We start from the raw sequence: 20,837 nt of genomic DNA, 5'->3' as shown, positions 1-20,837 counted from the left end.
GAAATGGGAGAGATGCGTTTGAGAGCAGAGTTGTTGGTGGAAGAAGGGAAGCCCCTTTGTTTAAAAAAGGAAGACATCTCCTTCATCCTGGAATGAAAAGCCTCATCCTGAAAGCAGATGCGGCGGAGCTGGAGGAATTGTGAGAAGGGGATAGCAATTTTGCAAGAGACAGGTTGGGAAGAGGAATAGTCCAGGTAGCTGTGAGAGTCTGTAGACTTATAGTAGATATCAGTATACTGATATACGGAGGAGAGCAGTGGTAGAGGTTCCCTTGTTCAATCTCTTCCCACCTTTGTTCGTGACACTTCTCACGCTTTGAATTTTTCCAATGATTTTAAGTTCCCTGGCCCCCACTGCCTTATTTTCACCATGGACGTCCAGTCCCTATATACCTCCATCCCCCACCAGGACGGTCTCAAAGCTCTTCGCTTCTTTTTGGATTCCAGACCTAACTAATTCCCCTTACCACCACTCTCCTCCGTCTAGCGGAATTAGTTCTTACTCTCAATAATTTCTCCTTTGGCTCCTCCCACTTCCTCCAAACCAAGGGTGTAGCCATGGGCACCCGCATGGGTCCCAGATATGCCTGCCTTTTTATTGGCTTTGTGGAACAGTCCATATTCCAAGTCTATACGGGTATCCGTCCCCATCTTTTCCTTCGCTACATCGACGACTGCATTGGCGCTGCCTCCTGCATGCATGCTGAGCTCATTGACTTCATTAACTTTGCCTCCAACTTTCACCCTACCCTCAAATTTACCTGGTCCATTTCCGACACCTCCCTCTCCTTTCTTGATCTTTCTGTCTCCATCTCTGGAGACGGATTATCTACTGATATCTACTATAAGCCTACAGACTCTCACAGCTACCTGGACTATACCTCTTCCCACTCTGTCTCTTGCAAAAATGCTATCCCCTTCTCACAAATCCTCTGTCTCCGCCGCATCTGCTCTCAGGATGAGGCTTTTTATTCCAGGACGAAGGAGATGCCTTCCTTTTTTAAACAAGGGGGCTTCTCTTCTTTCACCATCAACTCTGCTCTCAAACGCATCCCTCCCATTTCCCGTACATCTGCCCTCACCCCATCCGCTCGCCACCCCACTCGGTATAGGGTTCCCCTTGTCCTCACCTACCACCCCCACCAGCCTCCAGGTCCAACGTATAATTCTCCGTAACTTCCGCCACCTCCAACGGGATCCCACTACCAAGCACATCTTTCCCTCCCCCCTCTTTCTGCTTTCCACAGGGATCGCTCCCTACGCGACTCCCTTGTCCACTCGTTCCCCCCCCCCCCCCATCCCTTCCCACTGATCTCCCTCCTGGCACTTATCCTTGTAAGCGGAACAAGTGCTACACCTGCCCTTACACTTCCTCCCTCATCACCATTCAGGGCCCCAGACAGTCCTTCCAGGTGAGGTGACACTTCACCTGTGAGTCAGCTGGTGTGGTATACTGCGTCTGGTGCTCCTGGTGTGGTCTGTTATATATTGGTGAGACCCAACGCAGACTGGGAGACCGTTTCGCTGAACACCTACGCTCAGTCCACCAGAGAAAGCAGGATCTCCCAGTGGCCACACATTTTATTTCCACGTCCTTTTCCCATTCTGATATGTCTATCCATGGCCTCCTCTACTGTCAAGATGAAGCCACACTCAGGTTGGAGGAACGACACCTTTATACCGGCTGGGTAGCCTCCAACCTGATGGCATGAACATTGACTTCTCTAACTTCCGTTAATGCCCCTCCTCCCCTTCTTACCCCATCCCTGAAATATTTAGTTGTTTGTTTTTTTCTCTCTCTCTGCCCATCAATCTGCCTGTTCTCCATCTCCCTCTGGTGCTTCCCCCCTCCCCCTTTCTTTCACCAATCACCTTTCCAGCTCTTAGCTTCATCCCACCCCCTCCGGTCTTCTCCTATCATTTCGCATTTCCCCTTCCTCCCACTACTTTCAAATATCTTAGTATCTGTCCTTTCAGTTAGTCCTGATGAAGGGTGTCAGCCCGAAACATCGACATCGCTTCTCCTTATAGATGCTGCCTGGCCTGCTGTGTTCTATCAGCATTTTGTGTGTGTTGTTCACACAGATATGTTGACCCGCATTAGGCACTGACTTTTAGTGCACATGTGGTGAGATGAGGAAAAGTCACCGTCTCTTGATCTTGCTTTAAGCTCAATGTCATTTTGCAAATCAGTTATTTCCAATTCAATATCACTTGGCACACCAAATACTTGCTGGAATTTGGCTGCTATCTGTTCTATATCAATCGGCAGAAATGGGTTTGAAATAAATACAGCAATATCTTTCATGACGTTTAACTTCCCAAAATTCCGATTGAACTCTGTTGCCAGTTTGTCTAGGTAAGCACAGTACTGCTCAGGATAAAAAGCACTTTTTTTCCTTGATGGCCTGTAACATATTCTCCAAGCTGGGAAAGCGTGTCAGCCTCACGTTCTTTAAATTTGAAGTCCAAACACCGAACTTGGCCTTAAATGCATTTGCTGCGCTTATCATATGGGGCAGGTGTCGGTCTTTTCCCATGAGCTCCTTGTTAAGTGAGTTTGATTTAGCAGTTAGGTCTGTTAGAAACCCTAAGTCCAGTAGCCACGCATCATCTGACAGTTCCTCGTGCTCATCGTTTCTTGTCGACAGAAAAGTCTTTATCTCAGGCAGCAAGTCAACAAATCATTGCAGCACTTTGCCACGACTCAACCACCGAACGTCAGCATGAAGATTTATGTCTTCATAAGTGGCATCGAGCTCATCTAATAACGCCTTGAATAAGCGGTGCTGAAGTGCTTTTGCTCGAATCAAGTTTATCAGTTTGACCACCAGTGTCATTACATGATAAAAGTCCACCACCTTCCCAGCCAAGGCCTGCTGATGAATCACACAGTGATAATCCAGGAAGTTGGAAAAATCAGGGTAATTACGGCACAGTGCTATAAAACCAACGCGCGCACTGCGCATTGCTGGGGCCCCATTAGTAGTAATTGCCACTAGTTTATGAATGGAGATGTCATGTTCACAGACATTTTTTAAGCTCATTGTAAATATCCTCACCTCTCATTCTCTCCTTTAAGTGCAAAAGAGTGAGGAAGTCCTCCTTTGTTCTAAAATCCTGGAAAGCCATTCTGACAAATACAACAAGCTAAGCTGTTTGCATTACATCCAGGGATTCATCGAACTGTAGTGAAAAATATTCACAGAGTGACAAGTCCTTTAATGCTTGTCAATCCACTTCCTCTGACAGTGACTCTACCCTCCTTGTCACTGTTGCAGGGCCAAACGGTATATTACGTATTGCGGTTTTGATGTTGTCTTTGTTTTTGAAGTCATTAAAAACAGTCTCTGTGGTAATGGCCATTGCTTTCTGGAATAAATCACCATCTGTAAAAGGCTTCTTGTGTTTAGCCAAAAGGTGACCAACACGAAATGATGCTTCAATAGCAGCCTTATTTTGAGCAGCATGTTTTGTGAAAAACGATTGCTGGGCCTTCAACCCCAATTTCAGCTCCTCAACTTTCCTGGCACGGATAGCGCTCTTTGGGGGGTAGGTGTCTTTAAATTTCTGTTGGTTGGTGTTGTGGTGCCGCTCCAGATTCCCTCTTTTAGTCAGTGCTTGTGTTTGGTGGCATAACATACATACACACCTTTCTTTCACCAAGGTAAACAGAAATTCCTCTTCCCATTCTGGATGGAATTTGTACCTTTTTTCCTTCTTTCATGGAGCCTCCGCTATGCTAGCTAGCTACCTTGCAGGATATCAGCAGCGAGTGCCGTATATTGATGTTTGCAACAGTCTGTACTCTTATTTAATCTAATTGGTCATTTTGAAGCAGCACAAGCTACACTGAAACCACGGTGCATGGCGGAGGGGCTATACACACATGCACACCAGGCAGAAAGAACGGATGTAAAACACCGCAACCCCGGAAACAACCTCTCTTTACAAACAGCTTTCCGTAATGGGAGAATTGCTATATTACCATTATCCTAATTGGTATTACTTATTGTTATAATGCTCACATTACAACAGTATTTGTGTATTTATTTTTCTTTTTTTTTCCGGGATCTACTGGGAAAATCTCAAAGATCGACTGGTTGGCGACCACTAGTGTAGATAGTCAGAGGCTTTTACCCAGCGCAGAAATTGCAAATATGAGAGGGCACAGTTTTAAGGAGCTAGGAAATAGGTACAGATGAGATGTCAGGAATAAAGTTCTTTACGCAGAGTGGTGAGTGCGTGGAATGGGCTGCTGGCAATTGGTGGTGGAGGCAGATATGATAGAGTCTTTTAAGAGACTCCTGGATAAGTACATGGAGCTTAGAAAAATAGAGGGCTATGCATAACTCTAGGTAATTTCTGAAGTAAGTACATGTTTGGCACAGCATTGTGGGCCGAGGGGCCTGTATTGTGCTGTACGTTTTTTATGTTTCTATATTTCTATTTTCTGGGAAGCATATTAAACTGTTTGAGTCACCAAATGAGGATTTTATTAATAGATTCTTTATTCACATTGAATTTTAGGCTAGCTTTTATCCCCCAATACAAAAGCTAGCCAGACAATTGCTAGCTATGGTGAAAAATTACTCAGCTAGAATATTGACTTTTGCCCTCTGCAAGATACAACCAAACCAATTGAATACTATCAGCATTTTCTGTTTTTTTTTACTCTTTAATAGTGTTCATTTAATATCACAACATTAAATTTCCACTGATAAACCTTTTCATACATTGTAAGTCAGTGGTTGGGACAATTCAGTTGTCTAAAAGAAAACCTATTCAATTATTCTGGTATTGTCTTAAGGATAGGAAATGCAGAAGCACTGATTGGAAAGCATGATTACAGCACTGTAACACAGGGTAGGATCTCACCACAAAGGCATAAACACATTTTTGTAAAAATAAGCCAAGGAGTTTGTATAACTGCAATATAAGAATTGTCACAAAGGTTGCAGGTGTAGGATGAAATGAAAACTTCTCAAGAAAAGAAAATAATTTCATCTGATGATCTACTAAGACCACCATTAGTGTATCCTATGAAGAATTAACACATGAGCAATTATAGAAACTGCATTTTATTTTTGTAGGTTTGTTATAATCCGAAGGCAGAAGCTCATTCAGGAACATGTGGGAAAGCTGCATACCAACCCACGTCTCAATGAAGTGGACCAAGAAAGCCTGCGGTGGACTCCAGTAGTCGTTCCCAGTGCTACTGCTTCTGAAGAGGAGATGGAGGCAGAAAAAGAGGTATTTTCATGAAAGGAAGTTTAAATCATCTTACTGAAATGTATTTCACCATGACAGAGATGCGGAAAAACTTTTTCACCCAGAGAGTGGTGGATATGTGGAATGCTCTGCCCCAGAAGGCAGTGGAGGCCAAGTCTCTGGATGCATTCAAGAGAGAGTTAAATAGAGCTCTTATAGATAACGGGGTCAAGGGACATGGGGAGAGGGCAGGAACGGGGTACTGATTGTGTATGATCAGCCATGATCACAGTGAATGGCGATGCTGACTAGAAGGGCCGAATGGCCTACTCCACCTACTGTCTATTGTCTATTGACACTTGCCCAGTTCTGTTTTGAATGATTTTATTCCACTTTTCATTTGGGTTATTCAGTGATATGTATACAACTAATACTTCTCTGACCTTTTCATAACATGTTGTAGTCGTAACTCTTACACCATAAGACTGCAAGACATAGGAGCAGATCCTGGCTGTTCGGCCCATCGAATCTGTTCCTCCATTCCATCGTGGCTGATTCATAATTCCTCTCAATCCCATTCTCCTGCCTTCTCCTCATAACCTTTGATGACCTCACTAATCGAGAAACTATTACCCTCCGCTTTATATATCACTAATGACTTGGCTTCCACAGCCATCTGTCAGAGTGAATTCCACAGATTCACCACCCTCTGGCTAAAGAAATTTCTCCTTATCTCTGTTCTAAATGGACATCTCTAGTCTGAGGCTGTGCCCACTGGTCCTAAACTCACACACTATAGGAAATTTCCTCCCTGCTTCCGCTCTGTCTAGGTCTTTCAATAGTCAGTACATTTCAATGAGCTCCCCCCCATTTTCCTAAACTCCAGTGAGTACAGGCCCAGAGCAATCAAATGCTCATGTTACCAGAATCATTCTCAGCACCTTCTCCAGGGCCATCTTTTTTGAGATAAGGGGCCAAAAACTGCTCACAATATTCCAAGTGCGCTCTGACTAATGCCTTATAAAACCTCAGCATTATATCCTTGTTCCTATATTCTAGTCCTCTTCAAATGAATGCTAACAATGCATTTACCTTCCTTTTCACTGACTCAACCTGCAGGATAACCTTAAGGGACTTAACTGCCCTCCATTGCGTCTCCCGTATTTCATGCACCTCTGCCCTCACCCCATCTCCCTGCCAGCCCACCAGGGATAGAGTCCCCTTGGTCCTCACCTATCACCCTACCAGCCTACAGATCCGACGTATAATCCTCCGTAACTTCTGCCATCTCCTACGTGATCCCACCACCAGCCACATCTTCCCCTCCCCCCCCACTCTCGGCTTTCCGCAGGGATCGCTCCCTACACGACTCCCTTGTCCATTCATCCCCCCCCCCCCCCCCCATCCCTCCCCACTGACCTCCCTCCGGGCACTCATCCCTGCAAACGGAAGAAGTGCTGCACCTGCCCCCACACTTCTTCACTCACCACCATCCCAGGCCCCAGACAGTCCTTTCAGGTGAGGCACCACTTCACCTGCGAGTCAACGGGGGTGATATACTGTATCCAGTGCTCCCGATGTGGCCATTTATACATTGGGGAGACCTGCCGCAGACTGGGAGACCATTTTGCCGAACACCGGCGGTCAGTCCTCCAGCAGTGGCGGGATCTCCCTATGGCCACACACTTCAATTCCACAGACCACTCCCACTCCGACATGTCTGTCCATGGCCTCCTCTACCGTCAAGATGAGGCCGCATGCAGGTCGATGGAGCAATACCTTATCTCCCACCTGGGTAGCCTCCTACCTGCCGGCATGAACATCCAACTCACAGACCTCCATTGATACCTCTGCCCCCCCCCCCCCCCTTACACCCATCCCTATCTATTATTTCAGTCTGGTTCTCTTTCTCTCTCTTTTCCCCCCTCACTATAATCTCCCCCTAGCCCTACCCTTCTTTCTCTTTTATTTCCCATAATTCTCCACCCTCCCCCTAGCCCATTTCCCTCCAACCTATCACTTCCTAGCTCTCTACTTTATCCCTCCCCCCCACTTCTTTTCCCCCCCTTGACCATCCCATGTTACTTCACTTCTGATGAAGGGTTTCGGCCCGAAACGTCGTCACTACCTCCTCCCATAGATGCTGTCTGGCCTGCTGAGTTCTGCCAGCATTTTGTGTTTTTATCCAGTTTATTGTCCATTCGTATCCCCAGGTATTTGTAATCCTCCACTATGTCCACACTGACCCCTTGGGTGGAAACAGGGGTTACCGCAGGTCCACCACCAACTCCTTAGTCTTTTCCACATTAAGCTGCAGATGATTCTGCTTACACCATGTGACAAAGACAAGGCCTCACCTTTAATATTGTGAACAATTTTGGGCTCCTCAGAAAAGAAGTGCTGGCATTGGAGAATGTTCAGAGGAGGTTCACAAAGCTGATTCTGGGAATGAAAGGGTTATTTTACCAGGAATGTTTGATGGCTCTGGGTCTGTACTTGCTGGAATTTAGAAGGATGAGGGGCAATCTCATTGAAACCTTTTGAATATTGAAAAACCTAGCAAGAGTAGATGTTGAAAGGATGTTTCCCATGGTGGGGGAGTCTAGGACAAGTGGGCACAGCCTCAGGAAAGAGGGGCATCTATCTAAAACAGATGCTGAGAAATTTCTTCAGCCAGAGGGTGGTGAATTTGTGAAATTTGTTACCAAAGGCAGCTGTAGAGGCTAGGTCATTGTGTGTATTTAAGGCAGAGATTGATAGGTTCTTGACTGGACATGGTATCAAAGGGTACGGGGTGAAGCCTGGGGAGTGGGGCTGAGGAGTGGAAAAGCCCGGCAAATGGGGCTGAGGAGTGGAGAAGCCCAGGGAGTGGGGCTGAGGAGGGGAGAAAAGGATCAGCTATGATTTAATGGCAGAGCAGACTGGATGGGCCAAATGGCCTAACTTTGCTCCTATGTCTTATGGTCTTTGGACTATTTAGTTGCCTTCGGTTGGTTTTTAAAAGCTTCTCAATCTTCTGATTTCCCACTAATTTTTGCTCTATTATATGCCCTCTCTTTGGTTTTTATGCTGGCTTTGACTTCTCTTGTTAGCCACGGTTGTGTCATCTTTCCTTCGAATACTAGTTCATCTTTGGGATGTATATATCCTTTATCTTCTGAGTTGCTTCCAGAAATTCCAGCCATTGCTGCTCTACCATCTTCCCTGCCAATATTCTTTTCCAATCAATTCAGGCCAACTCCTCTCTCATAGCTCTGTAATTCCCTTTATTCTACTGTAATACTGATACATCTGACTTTAGCTTCTCCTTCTCATATTTCAGGGTGAATTTGATCATATTATGATCACTTGCCCCGAAGGGTCCTTTTACCTTAAGCTCTCTAGTCAATTCCAGTTCATTGCAAAACACCCAATCCAGAATAGCTGATCCCCTCGTGGGCTCAACCAGGAGATGCTCTATAGAGACATCTCGTAGGCACTCCAGAAATTCCTCTTCCTGGAATCAAGCACCAACCTGATCTTTGCAATCTACCTGCATATTGAAATCCCCCATAGCTATTGTAATATTGCCCTTTTTATGCATTTTCTATCTCGCATTGTAATTTGTAGACCACATCCTTGCTACTGTTTGAGGGTAGCTCTGCAACTCCCATCAGGGTATTTTTACTCTTGCAGTTTCTGAGGTCTCTCCACAATGATTCAACACCTTCTGACCCTATGTCATCTTTTTCTAAAGATTTGATTTCACTTTTACCAACAGAGCATCACCACTCGCTCTGCTTTCCTGCCTCTCCTTTCGATACAATGTGTACCTTGGACATTAAGCTCCCAGCTGTAATTTTCTTTAAGCTTTGATTCAGTGATGCCTACAACATTATACCTGCCAATCTGCCACTGTGCTACAAAGTTCATCAATCTTATTCCGTATACTGCGTGCATTTAAATATAACACCTTCAGTCCTGCATTCACCTGTTTCGATTTTGCCGCCTTTTATGTTGCAACCCATCTGTTGACTGCAGTTTTGCCCTATCAGCAGCCTCTCCTCACTGCACATTCCCTCTGTTTGTAAGCCAGCTACCTCATCTTTAGCCCTATCATCCGGCTTTCCTACAATATTTCTTGCATTGAAATATACGCAGCTCAGGACAGTAGTTGCACCGTGCTCAACCTTTTGATTCCTGCCTCCACAACCTCTCCATTAACTGTTCTGGCACTCTAGTTCCCATCGCCCTATAACTCTAATTTAAACCCCACCGTGCAGCATTAACAAGTCTTCCCACTAGGATATTAGTTGCCCTCCAGTTCAGGTGCAAAATTTGATCCGAGATATCCTAGCCCTGGCACCTGGGAGGCAACATACCTGCCAGGAATCTCATTCTTCCCTATAGAACCTCCTGTCCATTCCACCAACTAACAAATCCCCTATTACCACAGCATGCCTCTTCTCCCCCTTTCCCTTTTGAGACACTTGAGGCAGACTCAGTGCCAGAGACCTCGCCACTGTGACTTTCATCTGTTAGTTCAACCCCCCAACAGTATCCAAAGTGATATACTGTACCTGTTGTTGAGGGGGATGGCCTAGGGGTACTCTGCACTGGCTCCTTGATCCCTTTCCCCTTCCTATCTGTCATCCAGTTTCTTGTGTTCTGTACCTTGGGTGTAGTGACCACTCTATATGTCATATCACCCTGCCCCCAGCATCCTGAATGATCTGGAATTTGGATTGTTAGAAGCTGCAGCTGGATGTACTTTCACAGTTATAGTCATCAGGGACACTGGAGGTCTCCCTGCCTTCCCACATCCTGCAAGAGGAGCATTCAGCTATCCTGTCTGGCATCTGAGGTGTCCTAGATGAGTAGATGTAAAGAAGAGAAGGAAAAGCAAAAACCTTACCTTGAGCTTTTCTTTCCTTTACTTTCTCTGACTGAAGCCTCAAAGAGCTAAAGCCTCAAGATGACCATTCTGACTATGTCCACTCAGACAACAGGCGCTGTGCTTGCCACTGCCTTCCTTTAATTTGCACTTGCTAATCAATTCCAAATGCCAATTGGTCAATGGTCAAAGCTCTTTTTTGTAAATTCACATTAAACTCTGCCTTTAAAAACCTCAGTTGACATCCTAATTAAAAGTAGCTCTCTAATGCACTCCTGCCATGGATTGTCCAATCTAAAAGCAAGGATGTAATGTTGAGACTTTATAAAACACTGTTGAGGCTTCATTTGGAGCACTGTGAGCTATTTGGGCCCCTTATCTTAGAAAGGATGTGCTGAACCTGGAGAGGATTCAAAGGAGACTCTCAAAAATGATTCCAGGATGGAATGGCTTGTCATATGAAGAGCTTTTAATTGCTCTGGACCTGTATTCATTGGAACTCAAAATAATGAAGGCTGACCTCATTGAAACTTATCAAATGGTGAAAGGCCTTGATAGAGTTGATGTGGAGAGGGTGTTTCCTATGATGGGAGAGTCTAAGACTAGAGGACACAGCATCAGAATAGAGTGGCATCCTTTTAGAACCAAGATGAGGAGGAATTTCTTTATCCAGGGAGTGGTGAATCTGTGAAATTATTTGCCTCAGACAGCTGTGGAGGCCAAGTTGTTATGTATATTTAAGGCAGAGGTTGATAGATCCTTGAATGGTCAGGGCATGAAGGAATATGGGGAGAAGACAGGAAATTGGGGATGAGAAGAAAATTGGATCAGCCAGGATGAAATGGTGGAGCAGACTTGATAAACTAAATGGCCTAGTTCTGCTCCTATATGTTATGCTCTTATAGTCTTCTACTGCTGCAGACTATCCATTTAAAGGTTCAAAATGTTGTGTTCCTCTGCTCATCACTTTTGTAATGCGTGGTTATTGGAGTTACTGTCACCTTCCTGTCAGCTTGAACCAATCTGGCCATTCTCCTCTGACCTCTCTCATTAACAAATTTTTGCCTATAGAACTGCCACTCACTGGATGTGTTTTTGTTTTTTTGCGCCATTCTGTGTAAACTCTAGAGACTGTTGTACATGAAAATCTCAGGAGATCAGCAGTCTCTGAGATGCTCAAACCACCCCATCTGGCAGCAATAATCATTCCACAGTCAAAGTCACTTTGATCACATTTCTTCCCAATTTGATTTTTGGTCTGCACAACAACTGAACCTCTTGACCATATCTGTATGCTTTCATGCATTGAGTTGCTGCCACATGATTGGCTGATTAAATATTTGCATTAACAAGCAGGTGTACCTATTAAAGTGGCCACTCTGTAGCTCTGGAAAACCAGCAACTTTTATTATCAAAGAATATAATGTTGCATTACTAGGAATGGCTTTTTGAAGAATATTATATATGCAGTATTAGGGTAACACAGACCCTTCTGTAGTGTCAGAATTGTGAACTGTTAGAGGAATCCATTATATTTTCAAAATGTCATCTGAGGAAATGACAATATCGAGACATTAACACCTCATCTCAAAAAGTGACACATCTGTTAATCGCACAGTTTGTTTCATTGAAAAGCAATGGATGTAGCATGAAACAACTTCCACCTCATAAATCACATCTCAGTTTGCTGCGCTTTAGCTCTGGCAAATGTATTTGAGTGTCACTGACAAATTTGTATTCACATTGTCAACTTGTGATATCTCGTTTCAGACAAAACTGATTTTCTCACCCAGACTTCGAGTTGTCATTCTTTGCAGTGTTTCTTCTAAAACTCCCTCTGGATTGATTCTAATTTTTTAATTTTAATTGAATTTGTCCACTTTGTGTACTATTTAATTACAAATAATTCTGGCTGAGTACTTTCTGTAGGCAGAAAGTATTTGTACTTTCTGTATTGCCAAAATTAATTTTTAACTTGAATAAAATCTACCTCAGACAGCATCTGTGGAGAGAGAAACACTAACATTTCTGATTGATGTTTCATCAGTTGGGATAAAAGGTCATTGGCTCAATAGTCTGTTTTTTACCTTTAGTTTTTTACCTTTGCAAGCTGCATGTAAAGTGGACGTACAGCACCATCTTCTGATCATCTTCAGGAGGTGACTGATGTTAAGGGAAAATTTAGACCAAGTGTTGGGGTTATGGTTTGGGCTTTCCACTACTCAGAGCTAAATTCCATAAGCTCAAAGCATGACTGTCATGTTATGTACTCTTGAGTGTGCTGTGTGTGGTCCTCGCTAACTTATACAAATTGCAGAAAAATTGATGAATACTCCAAATGTTAGGCTGCTTCTGTGAAGAGAGTAGCAAGAATTTGTTCCTAATATTTCCCAGTTAAGTTACCAATAAATGATGTAGGAAAAATTAGAAACAATAGAGGTTCAATTTGCAGGACTTGCAGGGGACGGAAAACGTTCCGAAGAATTGAAGGGTTGTGGATGTTGTTCCCTTATTCAAGAAAGGAAGTAGAGATAGCCCAGGAAATTATAGACCAGTGAGTCTTACTTCAGTGGTTGGTAAGCTGATGGAGAAGATCCTGAGAGGCAGGATTTATGAACATTTGGAGAGGCATGATATGATTAGGAATAGTCAACATGGCTTTGTCAAAGGCAGGTCGTGCCTTATGAGCCTGATTGAATTTTTTGAGGATGTGACCAAACACATTGATGAAGGTAGAGCAGTAGATGTAGTGTATATGAATTTCAGCAAGGCATTTGATAAGGTACACTGTGCAAGGCTTATTGAGAAAGTAAGGAGGCATGGGATCCAAAGGGACATTGTTTTGTGGATCCAGAATTGGCTTGCCCACAGAAAGCAAAGAGTGGTTGTAGACGGGTCATATTCTGCATGGAGTTCGGTGACCAGTGGTGTGCCTCAGGGATCTGCTCTGGGACCCCTTCTCTTCGTGGATGAGGAAGTGGAAAGATGGGTTAGTATATTTGTTGATGACACAAAGGTTGGAGGTGTTGTGGATAGTGTGGAGGGCTGTCAGAGGTTACAGCGGGACATTGATAGGATGCAAAACTGGGCTGAGAAGTGGCAGATGGAGTTCAACCCAGATAAGTGTGAAGTGGTTCATTTTGGTAGGTCAAATATGATGGCAGAATATAGTATTAATAGCAGGAGTCTTGGCAGTGTGGAGGATCAGAGGGATCTTGGGGTCCAAGTCTATAGGACACTCACAGGTTGACTCTGGTTAAGAAGGCATACGGTGCATTGGCCTTCATCAATCGTGGGATTGAGTTTAGGAGCAGAGAGGTAATGTTGCAGTTATATAGGACCCTGGTCAGACCCCATTTGGAGTATTGTGCTCAGTTCTGGTCGCCTCACCACAGGAAGCATGTGGAAACCATAGAAAGGGTGCAGGGGAGATTTACAAGGATGTTGCCTGGATTGGGGAGCATGAGAATAGGTTGAGTGAACTTGGCCTTTTCTCCTTGGAGAGACAGAGGATGAGAGGTGACCTGATAGAGGTGTATAAGATGATGAAGGGCATTGATCGTGTGGATAGTCAAGAGGCTTTTTCCCAGGGCTGAAATGGCTTGCATGAGAGGGCACAGTTTTAAGGTGCTTGGAAGTAGGTACAGAGGAGACGTCAGGGGTAAGTTTTTTATGCAGGGAGTGGTGAGTGCATGGAATGGGCTGACAGTGACGGTGGTGGAGTCGGATATAGTAGGGTCTTTTCAGAGACTCCTGGATAGGTACATGGTGCTTAGAAAAGTAGAGGGCTTTGGGTAACCCTAGATAATTTCTAAGATAAGGCAATGTTCAGCACAGCTTTGTGGGCCAAAGGGCCTGTATTGTACTGTGGGTTTTCTATGTTTTCTATGATAAGGAGAAAGATAAAAGAGAACGAAAAGTATGATGGAATAGAGAGCAGGAGTGGTTGTGCCACAGGTGGTGATGCCAGATGAAAGTGTAAGGTTGAAGCTAGTGAATAATGAAAGGTGTCACTACATATGGTAGAATAGGAGAGGATAAGTAAAACTTGAAAACATCAGAAGAAGAAAAGTCCAGAGGGATAGAGAGGGGAGAATTGCAGGAGAATGGAGAATGGGATTAGTTGGGAATTGAGGAGAGGGTAGAATGAGAAGGAAATCACAGGACTTGAAAAATTGTAGATCAGTGAATGTCAAAGAACATGAACAGGAAGGATGGGTAGACAAACCTTTTAGAGACTATTTGTTGGGGACAGGTTAGGTGAGTAGATTAACTGTGAAAACACCAGAGGCTGAAGTGATTTTGGGTGGTGAAGGAGGTAGATTATGATTATCAAACAAGGGACATTTTAGAATAATCTTTATGAAAGTTAGTTAACCCAAACCTCCCAGCAGTGGCATAGGTAGAATCAGGCCCCCATTAGGTAATACTGAAACTGACAGCAAACCTCTAGGAGGGCCTACTATGTGGTGCAAGGCTACACCTTCTATCAGCCATGTAAGCAGAGTTCAGATTTATGTTGCGTCATCACAATGTGTATTGCATATCATTTGATGTCACTGCAAAAGCCCAATAGACAGAGATGCAGTCTGATGAATGCTCAGGCATTAACATTTTAATTATCCGTTGCCTTGCTTTTGTTGGTGTGGATGGGTATCTGAGCCCTGTTGCTGTGACATTAAAAAAAATCAACAGACTCTATTTCAAATCTAAGCCTATCAATACCAAAATCAGCATAGAATTTTTTATTTTTCTAAGTTTTGTTGAATTAATCTAAATCTAAAATTAAACTCCTCAGCTGATTTTAACCGTAACTCCTCATTTCATAACACAGTTGATATGTCAAAAAATTACCAAATGCTGCAAAATTAATGAAGTACTTTTGAATCCTCTGTCACAAACATGTGAGGTAAATGATGAGATAACTTGCAGTAGCACGTGTCAAGCAATATAAATGCATTTGTTTTGAGTGATGCAAAAAGCTCACTAACATTAATAAAAAGGTAGACAAGAATGTTCAAAGTAAAAGTTATTATCAGATATATACGTGTCACTACATACAACCATGAGATTCTTTTTCTGCGGGCATACTTAGCAAATCTGTAGACCAATAACTAAGCTGAATCTATAAATGTAACACTGCAAATGCAGATATAAATAAATAGCAATAAATAATACACATAAAATAACTACATAAAAGAGTCCTTAAATGAGTGTCATTATCCCCTTTTGTTTAAGAGCCTGACGGTTGAGGGGTAGTAACTGTCCTGGAACTGCTGTTGCGAGTCCTGAGGCATCTCTACCTTCTACCCGATGGCAGCAGTGAGAAAAAAGCATAGCCTGGGTGCTGAGGATCTTTGATGGATGATGCTTTCTTACGGCAACATTTCATGTAGATGTGCTCAATGGCTGGGAGGATTTTTACCCATGATGTAACTGGGCGGAATCCACTACCATTTGTAGGATTTTCCACTCAAAAGCATTGGTGTTACCATAATAGGCTGTAATATAGCCAGTAAGCACACTTTCCATCACACATCTATAGAGGTTTGCCATGGTTTTTGATGACATGGTGAATCTCGGCAGGTTCCTGATGAAATAGAGGCGCTGTTGTGCTTTCTTCGCAATTATATTTATATGGTGGTTCTGGGATAGGTCCTCTGAGATAGTGTCACCCAGGAATTTAAAGCTACTGACCCTCGCCACCTCTGATCCTCTAATGATTACTGGCTCGTGGACCTCTAGTTTCGCTCTCTTGAATTCTATATCAGTTCCTTGGTCGTTTTGTCTTTGAGTGAGAGGTTGTTGTTAGTACACCGTTCAGCCAAATTTTCAATCTCCTTCCTGTAAACTAATTCATCACTACATTTGATACAACCCACAACAGTGGTGTCATCAGCAAATTTATATATGATGTTGGAGCTGTACTAGCCAGAGAGCCATAGGTGTAAAGTGAGTAGAGCAGGGGGCTAAGTACACATCAATGCCTTACTCCTGTGTTGATGGACATTGTGGAGGAGATGGTTTTGTCAATCAAACTGACTGGGGTCTACAAGTGAGGAAATCCAGGATCCAATTGCACAAAGGGCTATTGAGGCCCAGGTCTTGGAGTTTACTGATTAGTAATGAGGGGATGATGGTGTTAAATGCCGAGCTGTAATCAATAAAGAGCATCCTGATGTCTGCACTTTTGCTGTCCAGATGTTCGGTGGTCTCCAGTGAAGCATCATGTCAGCCCCACACTGATGCTCAGTCTAGATTTCTTGTTCAGAGATTTGGACTGGGTATTCAATTTGTGCCTCCTTCGGTTCTGTGCCTCTACTTAACTGAACATCTAACATACTGCTTTTGAATAATTAACTAATGCTGAGGAGCACCGCAGGTTTGTCCCACCAACATCACATGATATTGTGAAAAGCCACTTTAATTTTGAACAAACATCAAAGTTAAAATGAAGAATAATTCCTTGCTACTTCAGAAAATACTTACAATCTCAAATGTTATTTGTAATGAGGCTACGTTCACTTGATAATGCCTGGTTCCAAATGTTCTATGAACAATTCTTGCTGCCCATTATATCTATAGTGAACTAGCTGCTACTTTTATTCAGCTTGAAACAATTTCATTAAAAAGTAGATAATTGTATTTGACTCAACTGTTAATTTATAGCCTAATGATGGAGGTTAATAAATGCTGAATTGGTAGCATGTTTCTCTGCTTCTGACTTTAGGCTGAACTGCTGGAGCAAACCAACCGCTGGGAGCAGCGCCATGAGCTGTGTTCTGAAATGCAGGCCAGTACACATGCAGTTAATAATGCACCATGTAAAAACAGCTTTGCACAATCTGTATGTCCACCTGACACCAGCGAATTGATAACAGAGTCTCCAAATGAAGTCAGTGAAGAGGAGGAAGAAGATGAGAATGACGAAACACAGCTCTGTTCATCACCAAACACAGCAAAGTCACTCTTCAGAGGGCCAAAGAGGAAGGTACATTAAAATGAAGAAGCTTGTTTTCTTGTTAGTTAAATTTAAATAAACATCTTTTGTGCCCTCCAGAATGTTTAAGATTGAAAACTGATCAAATAAATCTGATCAACCAAATAACTTTTCAGAGTACTAGTCAGTCGTTATCTGCTGTGCCAAGGGTCAGTAGGTTCCTAATTTAAACAAATGTTTTGGGCAGACACTGTATAGTGTGGTAACATAGTACTTAGCACAATGCTTTACAGTACAGGCTTCCCAGGTTCAATTCCTGCGGCAGCTTGTAAAGAGTTTGTATGTTCTCCCTGTGACCACATGGGTTTCCTCCGGGTGCTCCGGTTTCCTCCCACAGTCCATTGTAAATTGTCCCAAAGTTAAGCTAAAGTTAAATTGGGGGTTGTTGGGTGGCACAGCTCGAAGAGTTGGAAGGGCCTATTCTACGGTGTAATAAATAAAATGTGGGAGATTAAGTCAAACATATTTTATAAAAGGATTTTTTCATAACATTTCAAAAAGTAGCGTGCTCACTCTTCTAGTAATTTCTTGCTTGCATAAATCCTTCATGATTTACCAGTATACTAGTAGTATTCAGTGTAGTTATCTATATGTGGAACAGTTCGAGGTTTCTTGAGAATAACAAAAGAATAAACATATTGAAATAGCACTGAATAAACCTTTTTAATTTTGAACTAGCATCTAAGTTAAAATGAAGAATAATTTTGTGCTACTTCAGAAAATACTTACAATCTTGTACAGTCGGCCCTCCTTATCCGCGAGTTCCGCATGCGCGAATTCAACCAACTGCGAATGGAGAAAACCCGGAGGTGCTCTTCCAGCACTTGTTGTTCGAGCATGTACAGACATATTTTCTTGACATTATTCCCTAAATAATGCAGTATAACAACTATTTTACATAGCATTTACATTGTATTAGGTATTATAAGTAATCTAGAGATGATTTAAAGTATACGGGAGGATGCGCGTAGGTTATTGTGGACCAGGATAAAAAAAAATTGTAAGTTCTCTTACTAAGTAAGTCGGAACAGGTACATTCTGTATTATTTAGTGTCAGTTAGTCAAACGTTTGTCTTAGTATATAGTATATATTTTACTTTTCTATGGATATAAAACACTTAAGAATGTATGTTTCAGCACCGGGTTCGATCCAGTGACAGATCGCCCCCGAGCACGCTCTGCATCCGTGTCTGGTTGATGTGGAGGATCAAAAACCCAAAACCCCAAAACCCAGTAATTAAACTACTGCATTGCTTAGTAATAATTGTAGATTTCATCAGGGCAGGGCCTTTCTCACTTTATCCTTTAAAATTGTTCCGATCGTTGACCGACTGTAGCCTAGCGCTTTTTAATGACCGATGACGTTTCACCTCTTTCCGATCACTATTATTTCCACTTTATTTTCAATTGTGATCATGATTATTTTCGTGAACAGAAACACTGTGGATTCAGAGTCCCACCGCCAGGTCCTAATGTCCACCGCACTGAGACAGGTTAAATAAGGTCTGGGGTTTCGCTGGGTCCTAAGGTCCACCACATTGAGACAGGTTGAATAAGGGACTTGAGCATCTGCATTTTTTGGTAACCGCGAGGGGTCTCGGAACCAATCCCTCACGGATAAGGAGGGCCGACTGTGTTTTTTTTTATTAAGGCTATATTGCATGTGGTTTAAAATAAAGATCTTAAAAGTGCTGGGGGAATTAAAGTTAAGGAGTTGGTGCAGGAGGGAGGGCTTCATGTTTCTGGACAGTTGGACCTTGTTCCAGGGAAGGTGGGACCTGTTCCGACGGGACGGGTTGCACCTGAACTGGAGGGAACTAATATCCTTGTGGGAAGGTTTGCTTGTGCTGCTCCGGGGGGTTTAAACTAGATTTGCAGGGGGAGTGGAACCAGAGTGTTAGAGCAGATAGTGAGGTGGAGGAGGATAAAGGTCTTGCAAGAACTGCAAGTATAGTGCATGGAGTAAAGCCAGATCTAATATATAAAGAGGCTTTGAGGAAAGAGAAGCAGAATAAAGGGTGTAAGGGTAGTAAGGTAGAAGGGCTAAAGTGCGTGTACTTCAATGCAAGAAGCATCAGGAACAGAGGTGATGAACTGAGCTTGGATACATATTTGGAATTATGATGTAGTGGCCATTACAGAGATTTGGCTGGCACCAGGGCAGGAATGGATTCTCAATATTCCTGGATTTCAGTGCTTTAAAAGGGATAAGGGGGTGGGGGAGGGGAAGAGGGGTGGCATTACTGGTCAGGGATACTATTACAGCTGCAGAAAGGGTGGGTAATGTAGCAGGATCCTCTTTTGAGTCAGTATGGGTGGAAGTCAGGAACAAGAACATAGAATAGTACAGCACATTACAGGCCCTTTGGCCCACAATGTTGTGCTGACCCTCAAACCCTGCCTCACATATAACCCCCCACCTTAAGTTCCTCCATATACTTGTCTAGTAGTCTCTTAAACTTCACTAGTGTGTCTGCCTCCACCACTGACTCAGGCAGTGCATTCCATGCACCAACCACACTCAAGGGAGCAGTTACTCTATTGGGAGTATTCTATAGGCCCCCTGGTAGCAGCAGAGATACCGAGGAGCAGATTGGGAGGACGATTTTGGAAAGGTGCAAAAATTACAGGATTGTTACCATGGGTGACTTTAACTTCCCTAATATTGTTTGGCACCTGATTAGTTCCAATGGTTTAGATGGGGCAGAGTTTGTTAAGTGTGTCCAGGACGGATTCCTGTCACAGTATGTTGATGGGACGACTAGGGGGAATGCCATTCTAGATCTAGTATTAGGTAACGAACCAGGTCAGGTCACAGATCTCTCAGTGGGTGAGCATCTGGGGGACAGTGGCCACCGCTCCCTTACCTTTAGCATTATCATGGAAAAGGATGGAATCAGAGAGGACAAGAACATTTTTAATTGGGCAAGGGCAAATTATGAGGCTATAAGGCTAGAACTTGCAGGTGTGAATTGGGATTATGTTTTTTGAGGGAAATGTACTATGGACATGTGGTCGATGTTTAGGGATCTCTTGCAGGATGTTAGGGATAAATTTGTCCCGGTGAGGAAGATAAAGAGTGGTAGGGTGAAGGAACCATGGGTGACAAGTGAGGTGGAAAATCTAATCAGAAGGAAGAAGGCAGCATACATGAGGTTTAGGAAGCAAGGATCAGATGGGGCTATTGAGGAATATAGAGTAGCAAGAAAGGAGCTTAAGAAGTGGCTGAGGAGAGCAAGAAGGGGACATGAGAAGGCCTTGGCGAGTAGGGTAAAGGAAAACTCCAAGGTATTTTTCAATTATGTGAAGAATAAAAGGATGACAGGAGTGAAGGTAGGACCGATTAGAGATAAAAGTGGGAAGATGTGCCAGGAGGCTGTTTGTGGAAGTGAGTGAGGTCCTCAATAAATACTTCTCTTCAGTATTCACCACTGAGAGGGAACATGATGACGGTGCGGACAATATGAGTGAGGTTGAAGTTCTGGAGCATGTTGATATTAAGGGAGAGGAGGTGTTGGAATTGTTAAAATACATTAGGACGGATAAGTCTCCGAGGCCTGGTGAAATATTCACCATGCTGTTCCATGAGGCGAGGCAAGAGATTGCTGAGCCTCTGGCTAGGATCGTTATGTCCTCGTTGTCCACAGGAATGGTACTGGAGGATTGGAGGGAGACGAATGTTGTCCCTTTGTTCAAAAAAGGTAGTAGAGATAGTCCGGGTAAATATAGACCAGTGAGCATTACGTCTGTGGTG

General features: G+C 43.4%; 1 protein-coding gene across 2 annotated transcripts in view; it reads left to right on the top strand.

Annotated features, from left to right (window-relative positions):
• kat6b (K(lysine) acetyltransferase 6B) overlaps window positions 1-20,837 on the top strand; it is a 252,441-nt gene that overhangs the window by 201,273 nt on the left and 30,331 nt on the right. For both annotated transcript variants that reach the window (XM_073025716.1, XM_073025715.1), the window contains exons 14-15: window positions 5,093-5,252; window positions 16,814-17,074. In XM_073025716.1, the coding sequence (XP_072881817.1) occupies window positions 5,093-5,252; window positions 16,814-17,074 (421 nt within the window). The remainder of the gene's footprint in view (window positions 1-5,092; window positions 5,253-16,813; window positions 17,075-20,837) is intronic.

Source organism: Hemitrygon akajei, chromosome 21 (genome assembly GCF_048418815.1).
Source record: "Hemitrygon akajei chromosome 21, sHemAka1.3, whole genome shotgun sequence".
Classification (NCBI taxonomy): Eukaryota; Metazoa; Chordata; class Chondrichthyes; order Myliobatiformes; family Dasyatidae; genus Hemitrygon; species Hemitrygon akajei.
Note: the sequence above shows the minus strand (reverse complement) of the source record. Positions and strands in the feature narration are given on the sequence as shown.